This window comes from Chelonus insularis, unplaced genomic scaffold, assembly GCF_013357705.1.
Source record: "Chelonus insularis isolate UGA/USDA-ARS -01 unplaced genomic scaffold, ASM1335770v1 contig_85_pilon, whole genome shotgun sequence".
NCBI lineage: Eukaryota > Metazoa > Arthropoda > Insecta > Hymenoptera > Braconidae > Chelonus > Chelonus insularis.
This window is the reverse complement of record NW_023276773.1, coordinates 682,419-705,740: the sequence shown is the minus strand read 5'-3', so window position 1 is coordinate 705,740 and position 23,322 is coordinate 682,419. Positions and strand designations below refer to the sequence as shown.

The 23,322-nt window shown below is 30.1% G+C and overlaps 1 protein-coding gene across 1 annotated transcript; it reads left to right on the top strand.

The window, feature by feature from the left end:
* Nucleotides 1-21: 21 nt before the first annotated feature.
* Nucleotides 22-20,469, top strand: LOC118071513 (uncharacterized). Its single transcript, XM_035090705.1, has 3 exons — nt 22-400; nt 18,738-18,778; nt 19,041-20,469. Exons 1-3 carry the CDS (start codon nt 313-315, stop codon nt 19,974-19,976), a joined length of 1,065 nt encoding a protein of 354 aa, XP_034946596.1. The 5' UTR covers nt 22-312; the 3' UTR covers nt 19,977-20,469.
* The last annotated feature ends 2,853 nt before the right edge of the window (nt 20,470-23,322 follow it).

Sequence of the window (23,322 nt, the reverse complement as noted above, 5' to 3'; positions counted from 1 at the left end):
CTGGCGGCCCTCCAGATAACTCCACAGTACGTCAAAGAGAGGAGCTCTCATAAAATAAATTAACAGGAACTCTTTTTTATCTTACTAGTGATTACATTATTTAACGACGTGACTTATTTTTAAAAAATTTCATTTCATTTTCATTCCATTCAGAAGAATTATCATTTCTCGTTGAATCCTTGAAAACGAAAGGTGTCTGTCTATGCATAGATTTATCTACTTGAGTGCTATTTTGATATTTTCTCTCGGACGGGCGCGAAAAGCGTGACACGGTTGCTAGGACAAATCGAAGATTGTACCAAAAGTGAAACTATGAAAGTTCATCTGATATTGACGGTGGCTTTTTTAGCTACTCTCCATGCTGTCATGGGATATCCGCAGCATCTGATCGTATCACCAGGTAAGTTGTTACATTTTTTTTTTTTGTTCTTTTAAGAGGTGACGAAAAATTTCTCCAAGTGTTTTTCTAAATTTTCTAATTTTCTGATTAAAAAAAGGGGCAAAAAAAAGGATAGATATTAAACCGTGGGAGTTTTTTTTTGGTGAAAACTCGGAGTTTATTTTATAATTTTGGTGATAAAAAATTTTATTTCTTACGGAATGACTTTAAATAATTGAATTTATTACTCTTCTGATCAATTAAATTGTTTTAAAATTAATTTAATTATTGGAAATCCTCGGAGAAATTTTTCATTCAGTTATTAGTGCATGTAATTGATTATTAAAAATATTTTAACTATAATAAATTAATTTAAACATTTTTTTTATTTGTGTTTAATTGCATGAAAAATTATTTAGAATTTCTTAAGAAGCTTTTGGTACTCAACTTTTATAAAAAAAAGTTGAATTTGAATGCACAAAAAAAAATTATTATTATTAAGATTTAAATTAATTTTTTATTTAAATAAAATATTGTTAAAAATTACCTGTAAATATCTCTAGAGAATTGTATATTGTTTATAACAATTTTATATCGCTATAGTCTAGTAGCCATAATTTTAAGCCCTATCTTACACTGAAAAAAATAAATAGCAGGATCAAATAGAGAATTTATTAAATAAATTATTAACTATTGAATTAAATTAATTATTTACTTGTAGAGGGTAATGAGGAGAGTATTGGTGCAAATTTTTATTACTCGGAAACAATAATTACTATTTTTTGTCAATTGTCAAAGTTCGGCAAATGGCGTTTTTTGACCTTTATACCAAAAAACAAAAAATGAAACCTTTATATCATAATTGATGCATTTAAAAATTACACAGCCACTAGACTATGATGATTACAGTCATCCAGTCAGTGGGAATGCTTCAACAGGAAGTTGGACACTTTAAAATCCACCTAGATCCATTTTTAAACTAAAGTCATATCAAATCCAATTTTTCCTAACCTCATTTGAGGAGTGTCGGTTCGAAAGGTCCTATTTCCTAGTAGATGGAAATGGATTTTTGATTTTTTTTAATTTAATAAAATATACATGCATATCAATTAGCCTAATCTGCATTAAATACATTAACAATAATTATTATTATATTTTAATAAACCATTCAAATACTTTCTATTGTTTCCTGTAAAATTTGTTCATCAAGGAAATAGGAAATCTTTTGGAAAACAGACACTCCTCATTTATTTGGCCCTCTTAGGGGAAGGGAGGGACAAACACTTATTGCACTTTTTGTTTATCAATTTTACAATTGATTAATTTATTAAAAATAATTAACATTTGTTTATATAATAATTAATATATTGATTTACATTTTTTCTTGGTGTTCCATTTTACCCCTCCTTCCTTTACATAATTCTAAATATTATCAACACTTGGGACTGATTAGAAATTTAAATCAGGCATACCTGAAGATTATTGATGGTTCCTAATTAGAAGATAATAAGGGTCACATCATCATGACTACTCAAGGAGTGTGAGGTGTTGATTACAACCATAGATCTACTTTTATATATCTCACTTTATTACAACTGAATATTAATCATCAACTTTGATTGCATTCTGTCTCTCGTAAGTCAATAAAAGACTCTTAGAAATGTTAGAAACAGATCAACAAGTTTTTTGTCCAAGTGAAAATCCATAAAATGAATAGCTAAAAAATTTTTCGAAAGTTTGTTTGTCAGTAAAAAATGTAAACCCCATAAAAGTCACATAAACTAAACCCACAGATAATTATAATAATATTTATCTTCGTACTTCTAAACCCTTACAACAAGCTCATTCAGACACATTCGTCAAAACTAGCCATCACCATCAATCAAAACCGACGAAAAAAAAGGCCAACTTCTATTCATGCTCAGCAGCCTCACAGAAATATTGATATCTGTGTGGACTGAATACCCACATAAATATCACGGCACAATGTTGAAATAGATCGCGAAATAACAATAATTCACGTGTATAAAAGTATCAACGAACTCACGTGCTACACGTGATCTTACTAGACCGTATACACGTGCCAAGTCGGTCCTTGCCACGGCAGTGTATGCTGATCTCTTAACTACCATGAAAGATAGTTAAATTGATGTCGAGGAAAAGTCTCAGTGTGAGTCACGTGCATGAAATAACCAGTTGTAAGTCTCTGAACGTAGCTGGTTCGATTCACGCGACTTATTTGCAGTCTTGCCAACAAGCATCATCAATTAGTTCTTGCTCGTCTCATCTTCCTTTTTCCTTTCGTGTGAATGACATTTTTACACACTTTTTGCATCCAATTTACTTGCTAATTTATCAACAACTATGTAAATAAATTATTCATCTTAAATTTAGTGTAACAATATATTTTACTTTTAAACTTACCTGTTATTAATTTGTCTAAGAGGAAGAATTTTTTTTTTGAATTTAAAGAGGTTAGAAATATAGAGTAGTCAATATTAAGACTAAATGTTTTTTGTTTTTTTTCATTGTATATACAGTCAATCGTGCTTATTATTAAAATTCAAATAATTGCGAGAATTGAATAAATTAATGTACAATACCGAGCATAAATGCTGCTTAATTTTTTGGAGGTTATACATGCAATTTCCCTATACCTTCCTATATAAAATCATACAGTATTTATGTCCGGTGCTGTATATGATTAATTATTTTTACAGCTAACTTTAAATAATAAAATTTGTTAATACAAAAATTTATTTGTCAAGTTTTATTGAAATTTCTAGTATTATTCAATTCTTACATATCTCCTCAAATGCTTATGAATGGAATTGAATTATTTATGAGTGAATATTATTTTCCGTTATGTTTGCAGTGATGCGGAACGAGTGCACAAAATCATCTGACCTTCATCTTACATAGCTTAAGTCCGCTCCAAGTGTAAATGAATTGATTAACGCGATAACCTCTTATTAATGAGATATAGCTTTACCTTCGGAGTCTGTTTCCTTTTTTCGCTCTATTGGAGTAGAATATTGAGCCTGTACAAACTACTCACTGTTGATGAAAGTCACGTGTTTATATACGGAACGCCAGTGCAACAGTGTCAATGACAGGAACATAAATACCGAAAAAAATTATTGTAAAAGAATGTAAAAATTCAGACAATTTTTTTCGGTTAATGATTGACAGGGAGACAGTGAATAAAAAATTGTCTAAAAAAAATTTACGGATGTTAAAATAAGGATTTTTTTTTATAAATAATTTTTCAATATTTAATCTCTTTCTACGCTGTTTTTTTTAACTTGCGCATCACCTCCATTCAGCCTTTATTCAACCTATATATAGCCTCTATTTTATCTACATTTTGTGACCACGCATGTGCATAACTCACATTTCTTTTATTGTCGCATCTGTGCGCATGCGTACTCGTAAGTTTTCGCCATATTCCGATACCCGTTCTTCTTCAACCCAATTGTGTGAAGGCTGTCAGACTTTTTCTTAATCTTCCATCAAAATTTATTCATCTTGAAAATAAACAATAAGATTTTAATTATTTCTATCATTACCATTATTATTTTAATTGATCTTTTATATTTCCATTTGAATTTATTATCAGGGGCTATAGAATAATGTATTGAGACTCTTGAAAATATTTTTTATTATAAAAATTTTGATGTTTAAAGAAAATTACTGTGAATGAATGAAAAGAAAAAAATTAATTCAACTCTCCAATAGAAAAGCAATTACGATAAAAATTAATTTTCCATTTGACTAGAAACTAAAGCATTTATTTTTCACAATTAAAAAGTTAAACTCTCGGAACTCTAAACTGTATTAATGTCTATTAGGTAAAAGTGAGTTCCGTATGTATATAGCATGTCTCGTATAAATCAATCGAATAACCATGCAAAGTCTTGCCGATTGCTCCAACATTCTCCAACTGGGTGGGACGCTTTATAAGTGTAATTACATATTTGGCATAAGAATATCGTCAATTACATCATTTATTTCCATTATCTGATTCGATGGTTGTTAATATTCGAAAAAAAATGAATAATAATAAGGAACAGGTTGTCGGATAAAAAAATAAATTTATTATGAATTAAATTGGAAAATAATATAATTTATGCATAAGTCGGCATACCGTTAAAGCATAAAACAATTTTAATTGTTGATAAAACAAAAAACAAATAATTTTAATAAAAAAAAGTATAGACGTTTGTATAATTTTCACAATTTCATCGTGAAAGTTGTGATACAATTAGGAATAAAAATTGAAGGAAGTAAAAAGAAAGATAAAGGCCTGGAGCACATTGATCGTATCACTACAGTAATTGGTACAAAAGAATGTATCCATGCGAGTTTTGTTGTCGTTTTGCAAAAAAATTCTTATAGTTGTAATCATACTAATTATTAATATAAATCATGGAAAAAAATCACCCTTATCTTCTTTAATTGTCGATCAATTAAAAGTCAATTACTGTAATATATCGTTTACTTTGTGCATTGGAGAAAAAAATGTAGTCGTTAGAAGTCAATCTTTTAATCCAGATTAACGATAATAATAAAATGTTTATTGAACAGTTATCATCAATTAAGTACCATTTTTCTTACCAATGAATTCCTTTTTCAAACATTAATCTCAAAGAAATAACATTTTTAACCATTTTTACATACTTTGGGCTGTGGTTCCTTTTTTTACACACTTCAGTGTATGTAAATTTCCTCACATCTATTAGGGCCTATTTTAAACTTCGATATGCCAATGTGTGTAAGTTTTTAGCATATTCTAAGGGTCAATTTTTTTACACACACTTTAGTGTGTAATTTTTGATCCATACACTTCAAAGTGTGGGTTTTTTTCAACATACTTCAACAAGGATGTATTTATACACATCACGAAATATGATAATTTACACACTTTAGGGTGTGCTACTTTTTTACGAACACTGCAAATTAAAGTGCGTGAAAATAACACACTTCGAGAGAGTTCAATGTTATATTGCTATGTATATGTGTGTTTCTTTTAGCGCGTTTCAATTGGCAGTGTAATCTATGTAAATTTTTCTCATAAGGTAAATGTACATTATTCCGGAATAGTATATGTTCACACGAGAGTTACGAGCTGAATGTAATAATGGAACTAAAGACAAATTAGAATTACAGAAAATTCACAAATAATCCAATAAAGTAAAATGTAAGACACGATACAATATCTTAATCTATTTTTACACAATCAGTTTATGTAATAAATCATATTTCTTTCTTATGGGAAATCCTAATTTGTTCTATAAATCATTTTTAACCTACATATGTCTTAAGGAGGTTAGGTCACTACAACAAGGTAAATTAGATTCTTATGAAATTTTCAGACGATATTTATAATTGTAATTAATATTTGCTTTGATTCTTTTTACATTTTTTAGGTAACTATTTCACAAGATGTTGGCAATTAAAGTTGATCCTTATACGTTAACTTGAATTGTGATCATGTGATTATTACTAAAACTGTAATACCTTCCTCATATGGTAAAACAGTTCGTAATCATTGGGAATTAGGGCTCTTGACAAAAATTATTCCAAAAAATTTTTCACCCTCTAGAAACTATCCTGTAAAGTAAAATTAGATATTTTAAGATGGAGAAGAGATTTTCTATGGGGTTTTTTTTAAAGAAAACAAACATTATTGGTCGGTTTAGGTTTAAGATAAAAGAGACACATTTTGATGGACGGATTCAAAAAAATTATTCTTTTGAATCAGAATGATAAAAAAGGTACGGGAGGTGAGGCAAGGGAGGAGAAATCACGTGACCCCCATAAGATAATAAATTATGTTAAGTTTTCATTGCTTCCAGTGATGTTTTTTTCTACACATTTTGAGGTATGTTAATTTCTTTGCATACTAAAATTAACGGATCTGAGTCACCGAATATTGAAATAAATTTAATTGAAGGCAATTATTGCAAAATAATTGAAAAAAAAATCAGATCATTCAATGTATTTTTTCTAATGTCACATTCCATAACATATAAGGCAGATATTTAAATTCATCTGATTAATAGTCAGCTTTTCATCGATCAAAGCAGAGTGTTGATAGGCATTGCGCCCATGTTGGTTATTCTATTGATGCTACGGTGATTGCATTATTCTTAGGGGCTCGACTAAACGTCAAGGCCTACTGTTCCAATCTATCTCTCTACCAGTATAACAGTCGTACACACTTATAATATACCATGTATTGCATTTTGTGCTCACACCTGATTCTGCACGTGATCACGACTTCTAATTATGTATTAACTCAAATTGTATAGCCACAAACACTCACACTAATAACCCAAGACAATCCCGTGATCTTTTCTTCACACTGTAATTATAAATCTCCACACCTGATATAATATTTTACAACTTAAAAAACAGTCCCATTCTACAATTCATCTTATTCAATGCTTTCTCATGGACAATTCAATGAATTAAATTGTCATTTACGAATGATTCCATAAATAAAGCGGCTGTAGAAAATAAAAGTAGTTTAAATATAATGAAAAATGATTTCAACTTTAATTAAGTAAAAGTATGGTTTCCTTTTTATTCACTTGTCACTTGTTGTTTAGATAATTATTTATTTAACGGTATCTCTTTAAATCACTCAAAAGTGAATCTCCGGTTTCAAGGATACTGACTAGACAATGGTCGCTTTTATGGCACGATGTGAATGAGTAACAGTTTCGAATACAGTAGGAAATTGTATTATGTAGTACAGATTTAATTTATTACTACTCCTATAAATAGATTGAAAAAAAAAAAGTTGAATATTTTATATAAACCTATTGAAAAATTATTCTGATGATAAATATTATTTTAACGAAAGATTTCAAAATTAATCTAAAGGTGAGAAAGCTTTGCATAATGCAATATAATATTTGGTGAGTACAGTAATGTATTTTTTTTTAATCCAGTGAAGGATATTCTAAAAATAACTTGACCGATTAAATAATATCTCGTTACACCTGTCAATGGCTTCATAGTAACTTTATTATCCACGGTTCAAAGCCATAAACGAAGTCAGATTACTCATTAAATTGCTATGCAGAAAGCTGTAATTAACTTGGATAATGAGGAATCATCGATGCCATGGTAATTTATGTTGCTTTTGATAGATATAGTTGGTTTGTGAGCAAGATTACATATTTCCTAAACATTCAATGGATTAATATAAATTAATGTGTCTAAGAGTATAATACAGAGAATTGAAAAATGACTAGGAGTAGTTTTTTTTTAATAAAGAAAATAATACGATGTAAATATTTAATTGAATACGTTAGTATACTTGTGGTCTTGTCTGTTAGATTTGCACTTATAATCGGGAGATTCGTAATTTAATTCGAAAGGCTCTCGACACACTACTGTCACGATATAGAGAAGTAGACGAGAAAGGGAGAGACGAGTACCTATCTGCCGACAAATTACAAGAAGTATCAGAGACGGTGTTCTACCAACCGCGTGAGATTTCCTCGCGGATCGTGAGCTAACATTTCGCAATTCTAAACGAGTTGCGACGTAAGGAATAATTGTTTCGATATCGCTTCACGGTGATAGTCTGGTTTATATCCATCAACTCTCAAAAAACATTTTAATTTCACTTTAGTTACGTTTATAGACTTTTTTCCTCATTTTTAGTTAACACTCTCTTATTAATTAATCATTTTAATATTACGTTTTTTTCTCCACAAATTTTAACGGGTATTTAGCATTTTTAATTAATCAATTAATCAAAAGAGAAAATGGTCAGCAAAATAAATAAACATTGTTTTTTGGTTTAACTTTATAATTAATTATTTATCTAAATTAGGATACTTACCATTATACTACCGAGAAAAATATAACATAGATTCATTTATGTTATAAATATTTAATATTAAAAAAAATTCATTCCATTTTAGTTTAAGTTTAATTACTGGATAAATAGTTTTAGTGTGATGACTAAATATTTATGACAGTTAAAAATGTTAGTTATAAAACAAATCCATTTTTTTACTGGTGGAGATACTTATGCTCTCCCTAAATATGTGCACTAGTGTGGAACAGGCGAGCGCAGCCCGGCTGAAACTCAACTTTCAATGATGTTTGACTCCAAGTAGTCAATTACCAGCATAAAGCAATGATCAAAATAACAGATAGTCATAATAATGTTTATCAAAGAGAAAAAAAAATCAATTGTTAGAGAACAAAAAGAAAAATATTCAATGGAAAAATTATTATCCAACTTCACCGATTATTTTGAAATATTTATTAGGCATCAAGAGAGATATATTAACAGTTATACGTCGTGATTGTGAGGAAATGATAATGAAACAATTGTTTTTTTGTTAAAAATAAAAGAAAGTATGCTCACAACGGACTTAACTTAAAATTTAACATGAATCTAACTCAGTTGGTTAAGTACAAACTCTTCATAGCGTTAAATTATTATGCGATAAACTTTACTTTCTCCAGATTACTCAACTAAGACGAAGCATCACAATAGAGAATAGAATCTCGCGTCTCACTACTTCTGCAGTGTGAGAATAAACCACTTATTCGTGCAGCTTTCTTTGTTGATCATGATTCACTTGATTGAACGTTGATCTCTCGAATCTCTTCATCCGTAACATGTCAGCTAAAGGCCTACAGGATCATGTCATAAAAGCCACGACATTCTTTTGATCATATAACTCCTTTTAACAATACAGTCATTGCATTTATTTGATTTTTTTTTTTTAATAAATTAGTAATATCAAAAACACATTACATTTTATGATTATTTGAGTGTGCAATAATTTAAATGACTTAATTACAACCAAGGAAATTGCACGTAATAAATTTATTGCAATTCTTGGTGCTAACACTTTCGTCAATTATTACGCGAATACGTTGTGAAATTTAACATAATTTTACACTGGATTTGCTCTTCTAAAAAAAAGTTCACTTCAAATACATATTTTTGCATAATTTAAATTACATTTTAAATGAAGTTACTAACGAAAAGTGTTAAAAATAATTTAGATTTCTTTTAGAGTGACTTTAATAAATAATACCGATTAAATCATTAATCGTGATAACGTTATACTTGGTGGCTTATTGAATAAGATACAGATGATTCAATGGCGATTAAACAGTCCATTGCTACACTGCTATGTGACATCATCATGACACTAATCGTATTTTGCATAGATCATTATTCTTATTATGCATTCAAAGTAGCTGTGGAATAATGGAAAGCCACACGTAACTGATGGGTAGATAGGCGAGAGATAAGAAAAGGGAAAGACATTTATTGGTGATTTGTGGTTAAATTTTATGCACTTGAAGTTAATTATGTTTTATAACGATGAAATATGTCTTTTTTTAAATTACTAAGAACGACAAAATGTTCACCATTTTATCACATTTGAATATCTAAAGGAAATTAATGGTTTTTTTTTGAATTTGAATTTTTTCCCGCCATTATTTATGACAGCTTATCGGCGATAGATAGAATGGATTTGAGGTTAAATTTAACGGTTTTTTTGGGATAATTGGTTTATTAGTAAACGAGAAATCTTTATGGACTTTTTTTTTAATTTTTATTTAATTTATTTAAATTAAATGCCATCAAACAAATTATTTGGAATCATAGTATAATTAATTTTGAAAAAAAAGGGGACTGTTAGATTTTATAAAGAAGGAGAAAATTTTGTAGTAATTTTTACTGATCAATTTACCGGAAAATTTACTAAAAAACTAAACTAAAAATTCATAGGGATTTTTTTGAGTAAAAATAGCTAAAAAACTTAGGAATAAGCTTTTTTTTGGTTAGTAAAAATTTCTAGAAAGACTTTTAGAAGATTTAGTGATAAAAAGTATTGATCTAGTTGGTAATAATTACCGAAATATGTTTTCACGCCTTTTTTTTGGTTATTTTTTCAATCAGCGCAGTATCTTTATTAAATTTTCTAGTTACTTTTACTAAAAAAAATCTAGTAATTTTCCATTATTCTTGTCAGCAAAATTCCACCGTCAATTAACCGTAATTTTACGGTAATCTTCTGCAAAATCAATGACAAATATCATCGCACCAAGTACTGTATCCATAGCATATCAAAAAAAGAATATCCACTCATATTATTTTGTTTGTCAATTCCATTTGTTCAAACCCAATTATTCAAACAAATAGGCGCCATTTTAATAAGAAAAAAATTACCGACAGTTTGATAAACTCTGCTGTAGATTCAGCGTGAGTTTTAACGAGTTAAAACATGCAGTAATTTTCAAGTAGTGTTGAAAAAAAATTCTAATCTATTTTAATACGATTTTAACTCTATAATCAAGTTTCTATCAACACCGGTATTACTGACTTAATTGATTATTCAATATCAGATAATAAATTTAATAGAATTATTTGTCTGAATGACTAGTGCACCAATGGCTTGATATTCGTGACATAACGAAAGAAAAAGGAAGTGATTATGAAAATTTCACGAAGAAGAAAAAAAATGGTATGATATCGATGATGGGTCTATAGAAATATGACTTCTATCCTCCCCTCCTCCACAGTAATACTACATTCCTATCGTTTCCGCAATTCAAACACATAACACACTCACGTCTCCAACACATACCAAGCTCAGTATTATCTTCACTTTATTACCGGAATAGTTGGATTCATTTAGTAATAAAATAATAAAAGATGAAACTTACGATATGTTGAGGTTAAAAAGGACAAAACATATTGTGTGTTGTTTGAAAAGAATTGTAATTAAGTATTATTACCATGACAATTGTGCATCAAGATGACTTGGGCAATATTACATTCATAGAAATAAAAGTTGTCGAAAGTCGTAATTTATTTATTTATTCTGTTTGCCGCTAAATAGCATGGATAATTGTCGACATAGTTCTACATGATGTCACGTGTGAATTAGTGACAGGAATATAGTAAGGTAAATGAACAAATTTAAGTGAGAGCGTTAGAAATGTAAATGATGTCGGGATTTTTCAAACGTCAAAGCTACTGAGTTCCTCATAACTCTAGCCTTTTTTGTATTACTACTCCGCAACGATGAAGTAACATTTCACCCGTGTCCCGTGTCACTTTATGTCAGGATCATATACAACTATGGCGATGTATCGCGAGCAAGACGATTACGTGTCGATGATCGGTGTGCACATGGGAATAGGTGGATGGACAGCTACACGAATATGGATAGACTGGACAGCTGGAAGAATGTCTTCAGCTGCGGGAGGCCTGTCTAGAAGGTGATGCCACTATTTGCCATATAACGCACTGGGAGAGGGTGTTTTTAGCCTTAGAAAGTTAACTGTTTTTACCCGATTGCGATAACTTGACAGGGTTACGTGGAATTAGCTTGTCTGGATTCAAGTCATTTTTATGACTGGAGAAGCTTATAAATTTTCATTCAACGAGTTCATATTTATTACGTTGAACTGCTTATCAATCAGTAGCTGACTAATTTATTTTATTTAGAAATCATTTCGACTATTTTGTTTTATTTTATTTAATTAATAATAAAATTAATTTTTAAAAATTTATTTAACGTTGAAAAAAATTTTATAAAATTAATTTATTGATTTGGTAATATTTGAAAGGAATGTATTGTTATGCTGGAGAAAAGATTTAGGATTTCAGTCGATTTTTATACACACTTATTTAATTAATTCATTAAGGCTTTTCAAAAAATTATGGCGAATTCTAAGTTGAAAAATATTAGGATTGAATTGAAATTATGATCAACAGTGATTGGAGGTATCAGAGTTTAGGAAAACATTCTTTTCGACACTTTAACTCCACCAAAATGGCGGAAATAATGAAAACAATATAATATCTCAAAAGACGTAGAAAAAAAATTCTAGTGTGTATTGATTTTTACATACCCTGGGGTGTGGATTTTTCACACACTTTTGTGAGTACTTTTCAATTCATATAATTTAAAGTGCGCTTCAGTTCAAACATATTCTAGTGCACATAAATTTTTTACATACCCCGGAGTGTGGTACTCTATTTTTACACACACTGTTGTATGTTATTTTTCTCCATCATCTATAGTAGGCACTTAAATTAGCATTTTTTGGAGTGTGGAATTTTTTTTTGCATACCTCAATGTGTGTTATTCTGTTCACATCCTTCAAGGTGTGGTCCACTCGCGATAACAATTTTTTACATACACTGGAGTGTGGTATTTTCGACACACTGTAAAATCAAGTACTCTCCACACATTACCTTAAACTTGGGTTCATATTGAAATGATTCCTTTTTTTTCAATTCTTCAATGAAAATATTAAGTCTGTTTAAAGCCTACACAAAGGATAAAAGGAGGCTTTCTATATAAGACAAAATTTTTCGACTCAGGATCCATTTTTTTCCACACTTCTACGTATAATTCTAATTACAAAACCGACTTATTTTCTCACTTACAATAATAATAACATAAAATTCCAAAGAATGCTGTAGTAATTTTTTTTGTACGTATATTTTTATCTCAAATCCCGCAAACCACATCAGCCTCCAACAGCTCCATTAACCACTACACTATTTCGCTAACTTAATTTACGAGCGAGTTGTAGCGAACGAAAATATTGAAATCCAAGCCACCGCATAAGTATCCTCGAGTCAAGATATGCAGTAAGCGGGCGGACTATCTATGAGATTTAATAATTACACGAATTTTCGTAATGAGGTCTTATAGTAGGTGAAGGTATTATAGCTGATAGAGTCTTACATTCGCTAAAACGACAGGCACCAAACTACTGCATTCACTACCATGGGGGGCAAAAGACAGTGATTTGCGACCTGCTCAAGTAGATTACTCCTCCGTCATGCCAAGCAAGTTGTTCTGCCCGAGAAAATAAGTGTTGTTGCTTTTATGAGCTCACGATATTCGTGCATCGATGGATGCCAAACGAAATATGAAGGTACTCTTGTTGTAGGGGAGCGTCGACTCGATCCGGCTCATTTCAAAGACCATCATTCTTTTAACGTCCGGGATATCTACATGTATGTATATCTCTACTCAACATTCTCTTTCTTCGCTACACTATATATAGTTACGAAATATGTACATTGCAAATAACATAAGAACGTGATGTGAAGATCCAGGATATATCAACACATGTTGAACCCACTTAAGCTTAACTACGATCTATTTATTACACTTTATCATCTGCTTATGTCCTCTCCTTTGCTTCTTGGTGCACTGAAAATTTTCCCTTGCCATTTCAAGCCCATTATTTCATTTAATTTCAATTAAATAATGATGGTGATGATGATTAATCATTGAATACCAACGAAATAAAATATGCTGTCAATAAAAATTGTCATGATCCGAGGTATCATTGGAAATGAATCTCTGATTGTTGAAGCATTAAAGTAATTTTTTATTGCTAAAAAAAAAAATTTTTTCAAGTTGATGTACCAACGCTATAACAATAAAACAAGTCAAGTTAGATTTTATACGTCTTACGAAAAATCGTCTGCAACAAAATAAATATAAAGACATGGAAAAAAAAGCATATCGCAATCTCTGATCTCCAAATGACTCGGTGACTTTATATTGTCGACTCATCTACTGAAGAATCTACATTATTATACGATACGTATACATGGATGTATACAAACCACTTTCTCCGAATCCAGTCAGACTGGAATATCTTTCACTTATTTATATTGATGCCGATTACTCATCCAACAGTTGAATGAGAAACATCAAAAATAAACATACGTTTAATAGTAGGAGCTAGTATATTACCTAATAAATTTAATTAACACATTAAGACTGCAATTTTCGATTTATAAATCATCACATTACTATTTAATGACTGTCATTTTATTGTATGCTTTTGATTATTTAACAACCTTGACCATGAAATGATTTTTATCATAGTCAACCTTAAGGATAATCGAATTTAAAACTTTCTTTTAATTGATTCACGATAAACAACGTGATTTCATGTTGTCACTAGTCATTAAACTGGCTTTATTATCCAATGAAAATTCAGCAAGACACTGAGTAAAAACCGGATATACGGGCTATTTATCACTTGGACATTACCCCACAATCTTAAGTTATCTTTCAATTTAATCGATCACTTTACACACGTTCATTTCAAATTCTAACATGTGCTAATGAACTTTGAGATCTTTATCTGGTTTAATGATTAATATATAATTATTCAAGTATGTCGAGAGGAAAAAAATTCATCTTTTATGATTAATTTGTTGATATTTGTTACATTATAGGCTTCGTTCACTTTGAATATATTTTATTTTGTTGGTATAATTATTTTTTTATACTGCTTACCAAAGGAATTAATTTTAGTAATTAAAAAGTTTTATGAAATCGTATGGGGAATTTTTTTAATCGCACCTTTTTTATTTGCATGCTAAGAGAAAGATGAAGTTTAGTTGCAAATTATTTAATTGGAAAGTTTTATTACTTTTTTTTTGTTTTGTAAAAGATTTTTTTGAATTAAATTTAAATATATTTTCATTTATTCTTTGATAAAAAAATTATTTAAAAATGATGTTTACAATTGATTATAAATTATAGTAGGGATACTTACCATTATATTACCGAGAAAAAATATTTACAAGATAAAAAATGATTTAATTAATAAGAATGTTAATTGTTTAATTGATTAAAAATGATAATTAAGACATTTCTTATTGATTAAGCATTCTTTGGCGTCATAATGAATGAGAATTTTTGCACGAACTGTAAGTAAAAAATGATGAGTTTATTTTTTTAATAACATAAGTAAAAATTTTTTTATCTAACAATGCATTTTAAGTTGTAAGTAATTTTTTTATTACTCATAAGAACTCAAAATTTACTGTTAGATAGAAATAATTTTACTTTAAACTTTGAAACATGTACATGTCATTTTTTGCACTTACATTTAGTAAAAAAGTTCTCTCTGTGAAAGTTTATTTAGAAAAGTGGAGTTTAAATAAAACTTATTATTTATTAAGACTTCTTCAAAGCAAATATTCCAACTCTCTATGAAAAAATTTCCATTCAATTTTATAGCAAATATAATATTTTATTGTCACTTTAACGAATAAAAGTAATCAATAAAACCGTCTACTGTAAGAATTAATTATTCCTCTTCACAACCACCGAGAGGAAAGTCTTTCTCTACATCTCAAAAAATTGCGCAATCACTTTGCAAAGAGGATCCACGATTCTCCGGTTAAATATTTCCAACCGGCTTTTTCCTGCCTCCACACTGTGTCACTTTCACCGTACTTTTTTTTCGACGTTAAATATTAGCATAAAAATTGTACTGAACAGGACAAGAAAGAAAAAAAAAATTAGAGGTAAAGAAAGAGTCATAAAAATTTAAGTACACTCGTTGTCACCTAATTGTAGCATACAGACAAAAAGCAATAGCAAAAATTACATACGCGATTATTTTGCGCAATTACTCATTTACTTTCTATATAATGCACAAGGAAAAAGCTTTTGTGATCTCCAACATCATGTGAAAGTGCATTAATTTTCACGATGTGCTAATTACATGAAATAAAATAAATGAAAATATGCAGAAAAAAATTAATTGAAATCCAAGTTGTTAAAAGAAAAAAAGGAATAATAAAAAAAAAGATGAAGGCTTTGAGTAATGATCTAGAACATTGAAGGAATCTTTTTATGATGAATATGTGCACAATATTAATAATAGTAGCGACCTTGCATCTATAATTGATGGATACTAGATCACATTCAGGTGTAGTTTACTTATACAATATACCAATCAACAAGTAACGAACTGCATCCAGGTTAAAAAATGATTCCAAGGATGTTATGTACTTAAGTATAAAATGGTATCAAGGATGGTGTACATGAAACAGAGAGCATTGAAAACGCTGGGAAAATGTTATAAATAAAATCATCACACGATTCCATTGAACCCGTGGTTTCACATTAGAGACGATCAGGTACACGTAGAGAGAAAGTTTACTTTTAGTTGCATTAGATATATATCTATATAACCGCTAATGAAATAAAGACGAACGAGCGAGTGCTTCAGACCCACTGATCATCCCGGAAGTTCCTTGAACATTGTGTAATCCATCAGCAACATTCGATTATCATTGCTAAATTTTCCATTAGCCTAGAAACACGCAACCTTTTTTTTGGAGCATGCGAGTTGTAGGAATTAAAGTTAATCCCTAGAAAATTGAACGGAAAATGATTATCCAATTTTTTTTTTCCTTTAGAATAAATTAGATGATTTGCTAATAAAATTGCATGAAAAATTGGTACTTAATTTTTTTTTAAAGAGAAATTGATTGATTAAAGAATATATTTCAATTCAATATTGAAAGCGTTAAGGTAATTATTTAAATCATAGTACAATATTGGGTAAAATAAGAATAAGATTAGAAACAGGGTTAACAATTACGGCTGCGCATGCGCATTAATCAATTCTTCCATTATCATGCTTGTGCGCATGCGTAGCCGTAATATTTAGTCCTATTGTTATTTTATTCAATTGTCTGAAGACGTTAAATGAAAAACAAGAGTAAGGCCATTATTGTTCATAAAAATTTGTTGTTAGAATGAAATATTTAACCAAAACTAATGATGTTTCCAAGCCAGAAGACACCTTATGTATTGTATTAACCAAAAATTTCCCATTCTCATTAAAGTTCAAATTACTTACCCATGATTTCCATATTATTCATTTTAATTATGGGAATATATGCATCTCATTATTTTTTATTCTTCACATCATATTTCGACTACTTAAAAAAAAGAAATTTTAGAAACTTAAACATAAATTAGATCCATTTTAAATAATCAGAGAAAATATGAGATTAGAATATGGCCATAATTCACATCAAACAAATTTCGCAACTCTTCGATTATTTCCGTCAAAATTCCGTCATCACAACGTGTAATTCCAACCTCTAAAGCATCATAAGATCCTAATAAATATAAATAATAATTAAAAATTTATTTATTTCAATTCCTGTTCTCCTTTCTCATTCATTTTTTTTTAACAGTCAAGCAAAACTTCACTTCTCATTATGTTTTATCGATTGGAAATTTACTTCCTCCATAACATGCATGATATTATGAAGGAAGCCATTATTTAACGATAATATAATTGAATGACAAATGAGACATAAAATATTTTATGTGAATACATACATTTTATTAGTATAATTATTTATATCTCATTTGCATTAGAAGGCATATAATTAGGACAATCAATCCACTAGACAAATGATTTGTTATTTTTCTTGTATCAATTATGAATACCAATTGAATCTATAAATTTGTTCTTTACGTTCGTATACAACTTCCTGTATTACTTATTATATTTTCTTTTCAATCATCATGCTTCTAAGAGTAGCAATAAATAACCCATTACCAATTTGTTTGATCTACGATGAGAGGGGAATAGTGTAGCTCGTGCTTTCAGTAAATATAAAATCCATGTTCTAGAGGCTTGTGAATGCCGCAAGGGATTTTCTTGATATCTCGAAGAATATAACTGCAACTACCGCAGGAAATCACGTTTGCGGTACATCATAATAAACAATAATCATCGTAATGCGTAGTAATTCGTCGGTCTTTGCCCATGTTTGGTACTAGGAAATCATTTCTTTCCAACTTATACAAACTACCAATTATGTTTTCTATTTTTTTCAATAACATTTTTAAATACAATGCTGTAGAAGAATCAAAAAAGAAGTTAAAAAATTATTTTACTCAATTTATTATTTGCTAATTCTTCTACAAGAAAACTTACCTGTAATGAATCTTGCAATTTGTATGTGAGATATCTGATCGTTAAAATAAATGTTTTATTTAATAGAAAAAAACCGATAAGCAATGTAAAAAGACTTCCGGAAGATGTAACAAGTCGTCTTCTTGTAGATAAATAACTTATTTGCTGCCACTAGTGTACCGAAGGAAATAATTTGATGACTTTCTCTACTATTATATAGTTATTTATATATACAGATAAAAAAGTCAAAGCAGAAAACACTAGTAGTTAAAAGAGATTAAATGTATAATTAATTATCGATTGTTGGTTAGAAAACATCGCTAGCCTCAAGCAAATACCACTGTTTACCCATAGGCTATAATCGAAAAATTATTGATGGTTGAAAAAGTACTTCACTTATGCTAAATCTATTTTTAAAGACACCTTTTTACTTAATTATATTCTCGAGAAATGAAATATTTTACGCTACATTGAACTAAACAGACTCTAATATGTAATCAATACCTAAAGAAATTAATTTATTGATAATTAAATAATTAATTATTATTATCATAGTTGATACTAATTTATTTTTTATTTATAGACACTGGAGCTGTGGTACCTGGTAGTGATGCTGATCATGAAGTAAGTTTCTTAGATAGTTGATTTTTATATTCACTTATTCTACTTAATCCTTGGAACCCGTGCTATTGATGGATAACATTAACCTTGTTTGCACGTTTTGAATAAATAAATCGATTAATGTTCAACAGACTTTTAATTTTCGTCCTCTTTCAAAGCATATTGATTGGACTAGGCTGGTATATCCAGCAATGAGGTCCTAGGGTTGATTCCGTAGACATCTAATTGTCATAAAACTAAGAATGTAACTTACCTTTGCTTCCAGGACCTTGAAGCAGCAGCATCAGAAACTGGTGTGAACAAAGAGTACGAAGAAGATGATGATACCGACATGTTTATGGAGCCAGATGGTGCTGAAACAACAAATGTACAAGTGAAAAAAAATGCAGAAGTTAAAACAGAAAGCACAGTTGTTCCAACCAAGGAAGAGACCAGGATGACTGTGAGTGTCTCCAGCAAACCAGCCAAGAAGGAAGAGGAAGAAGAGGAGGCAAGTGTTGAAGAGGATAAGAGTTTGGAGCAAGAAAGTCAGAACTTTTTCCCATCATTTGCTGAACTGATAGCCAATCATAGATTATTGTACAACGACCAACAACAACGGTACAGGCCTAATCGATTCCTAGGAGGTTATTTCCAACGGGATCGTAGTGCTCCATACCAAGCAGCATCATCATCAACCAAGGATACTCAACATTCTTTACTTGGCTCTGGTAATTTCGGGGTTATCCGAGGTGGCACCTACTATTCAGAAGATAAAGAAAGTGAAAGTGATTATTCCATTGATGATTCAAGTATTTACAATCCATATTATTCAGCAAGTGTTGGCAGGGCTCGTGCTAATAATTACTACAAAAATCCTAAACCACAATCAATTCGTAGTAATGCTGATTTCTTTGCTAATTTCCGTGATTTTGCAGACATCACAGCACCACCCAAGTCCAGCTTCTCCCATCTCTCCATTGTCTATGCCAACAGAAATAGCACCAAGGAAGCTGCTACCGAGCCAAGGAATATCATTGAGACCTTGAGGATGTTAGAACAGCAAGAAGATGATGGCTTTATGGATCTTACCACAACCACAGAGATCCCAGAGAAGAAATTAAGCAAAGGAAAGAGAAAATTATTGAAGATGAAGAAGTATCATGAAGATAAGACCAGGAAATTTCGTATTAATGCTGAACCCTTGCTTGCTTTGAGTTGAATATGTTTCATTTTAAAATGTAAGAAAATCATGTAACCTTTATAAACATAAAATGTCATATGAAAGTGTGCTATGTTGTATCGAGTGCAGTGTGAGAGTGCTTAGGGACAAATAATTCCCAGCTGTCAAATCTGGCCTCGAGAAATATCAGAACCAAAGTTGAAAATGGTATTTTTTCGGACGTGTATGTTTAAGAGCACCTCGAAGATATGTATTAAATTAATACTTAATTCGTTCATCCATGCATGTTGTTAGTCTTAATAACAATTTGCACGACTTGATATTTTGTAAAAAAAAAAAAAATCATTCAACCTTATTTGTACTATATAGTTCCATGAGATAAAATAATTATTACTCATTTCCTATGCATAATAGTCTAGATATTTTTCGCTAAAGGATAAAATTTAAAACTGTTTTACAGTTACATACTATTTATAAGTCATTGATAAATGTGTGTTTTATACTCATGACGTTAAAATTGACAACATTTAAATTCTACTCTATTGTTATATATATATATTTTACTTGTTGTTGACTGTTGTAATTTTAATTTTAGTTATAAATATTAATTAGACTTAATGCGATTTATATTTTTAATGTAATCGATGTAATAAAAAAAAATGTAGACAATTTAAAACATCATTTTCTTTTTTTTTAATTGTTACATAAAACTATTCTAATAATAGTCATTCAGTATCTGTGAAATTGAGTTTCAACTACGAGAAATGCACAGAAAATTTGAAAAAAGATATATCCACTAGTCGCTTCTTTAACATCAGTCGATCATCAAGATCTCTATGTTATCGACCGCCGAGGTTCTCATCCGCTCAACAGTCGGTAAAACAGTCGTATATTTTCTCATTTTTGCCACTGATGGAGCTGCTATGCCGGGATGAATTGAATTAAAGAATTCGTTATTTATCTAATTGACTAGGAATCAATTTTAAAAGCATGTAATGAAATAGATTTATTGTAAAAAGGTAGATAAAATGGTTAAATTTATTTGAAAGTGATATTACTGAATATTATTAGAGAATGTTAAAATACTGATTGATTAATTAAGTGTGTAATTTATTTTAGTGAAGTTAAGTGAACGGTAAATTAATTACTTCAAAGGCTTTGAGAATTATTTAAATAATGAGATGATAGTGGAGACAATTTTTTAAAGGCAACGCATAGCAATGTGAGAGAAAGAAGAAATTTATATCAAAACCACCTCAGGGGTTTTATATTTTCCTATCATATAGCTTATTATATTTTCAATTTATTTCAATGTAAAACTAAAATATACCAAGTGATATATAACAGTGATAAATAGAATTTTAAAGAAAACTTTATTGAATATTCCGAGAATTATTCTCTCAGAGAAGTTGAATGGCTTATGGTTGTTGTTAACATCCATTTTTCGTAAGATGTTGAAGTTTACAATAGCCAAGATGGATATATTTGTTTAATGTTTGAAGTTTAGAGTACACTAGCAGATAGAAATATTCTTACGTGGTCATACCTTGACATCTACATGTATGAAGTATAACTATATGTACAGAAGTGCAGTAGTGAGAACAAGTAGGGGCGGCTTATATGAATGTTAAAATAAGTTTGAAATTGTCGCGGACAAGTTTGGCCCCAAGGGAAGTACCCAAGAGTCGAGTAATTCCGCAAAGCTAGCAGTTTCGGCCCTTTGGCGCACAGTGAGTAGTTGGCATCGACGCGAATTCTCGACTTTCTCATATCTACAACCTATCTAAGACTACTGTGGGTTCTGATGCCGTACTGTCTTTGTAGTGGGAACCAGAAGTTTCTCGTTACGTTTCCGAGAATACTGAGGTATGTAAACCTATTTTTTATTTATTTAAAAAATAATTAATCTAAGCATCTTTATTTAAAATGGCAGCCATTTTGTGTTGAATTCTTTATTAATAATCTTCTTTGATAAAGACAAAATGGGGGTGGGGTACTCAAATCGAATGGAGGTGTAATTAGTACTCAGTAAATGTATTTATATACTAAAACCATAGCGGCCTCTACTGGCATCAACAAAGTCTATTTTTCTTGGAAAAAAAGAGACTTTCCTCGCGTTAAAAAGCTGCATTTATTTGCAAACTTTTTTTCATAGTCGTAATTTTATCGTGAAAGTAATTCTAGAATACTTAAGAAAAAAATACAAAATATTTACGAAAATACTTAAAAATGTTCACACTCACCTAATTTCTGTTATTCTGTAAAATTCTTCTGTTTTCCGCCAAATATCCTCCATTTGCTTGCACTCCGACATAACACTGAAGTTAGACGCGTATCGTAAACAACATAATGGCGGTATGTTGGGACTATGTACATTTGAACTATCTTAACCTAAAAAAATTTTACATTCAATAGTAAACCTATAAAACTTACCTCTCGGCCATTGTATCTTTATATTCTCCAATTAATTAATAATTTAGAGGTTATACATACGATTTCCCTATACCCTCCTATACAGAATAACACAGCATTGATGTCTGGTACTGTAAGTATTAAAATAACGAAGATTAATTGATAGAAAAGCATTCTAACCATCATAATGTAAAATAATCATGTCTGTTTTAATTATTTAATTATATATGTGAAGTACTCCACCTACGTGAAGTACGTAGGTTTATATAAACACACATGAGGATGTGTATATATATATAGGTTATATCCAAAGAGATATTGAGAAGAAGATAGCGAGAATACCTAGTTTTGATTCACCTCGCGCGGCAGCCTACCGGTCACAAGTCTGACGGCGCGTAATTGTTCTCTTGTCTGGGGTTGTTCTCTTCTCACACTTGGCATTCGTTTCCGACTACCTAACAGCCAACTCTCCCGCTCCTATACCTTCGACGATTGTCTTCGCGCTTCGAATACATAAGCAGCTTTCTGCTACGTTGTATTTGTACCAATAATCCGCAATGCTGTGAAGCTTCTTACAAAGTATCTATGGTTCTTTATTCATATTTCTACAAGCTTTAGAATTTTATAGAGCCTTTGTAAAAGTATTCGTACACTGAAGGCTGGGCTCTACTAACCTCAAATCACCTCGAATTATTATTAGCGAATTATAAACTATTCATTTGTTTTTATCACGTAACCATTGTTTAGATATCTGAACAAAAGTGGCATACAGGTTGGGAAATAAAGTTTCATAGTAAAAGTAAAGTAGTTATTGCATAATAAATCATTTTTCACTGATCAGCTGATGACAAATACGTCCGCCATGACACTTCAGAATTCTATGAGTATAGATTTATTTTTTTTTATTTTTTTAACTGTTATAAATGAATTATATCAACAATATTCGTTTTTTTTACCCAAAAAAATAAGCTCA

Excerpts from the sequence above, each read along its gene's own strand:
- LOC118071513 (XM_035090705.1), top strand. The coding sequence starts at position 313 with ATGAAAGTTCATCTGATATTGACGGTGGCTTTTTTAGCTACTCTCCAT. Across the intron at positions 401-18,737 it reads GCATCTGATCGTATCACCAG|ACACTGGAGCTGTGGTACCT; the intron begins GTAAGTTGTTAC and ends TTTTATTTATAG. Across the intron at positions 18,779-19,040 it reads GTAGTGATGCTGATCATGAA|GACCTTGAAGCAGCAGCATC; the intron begins GTAAGTTTCTTA and ends CTTTGCTTCCAG.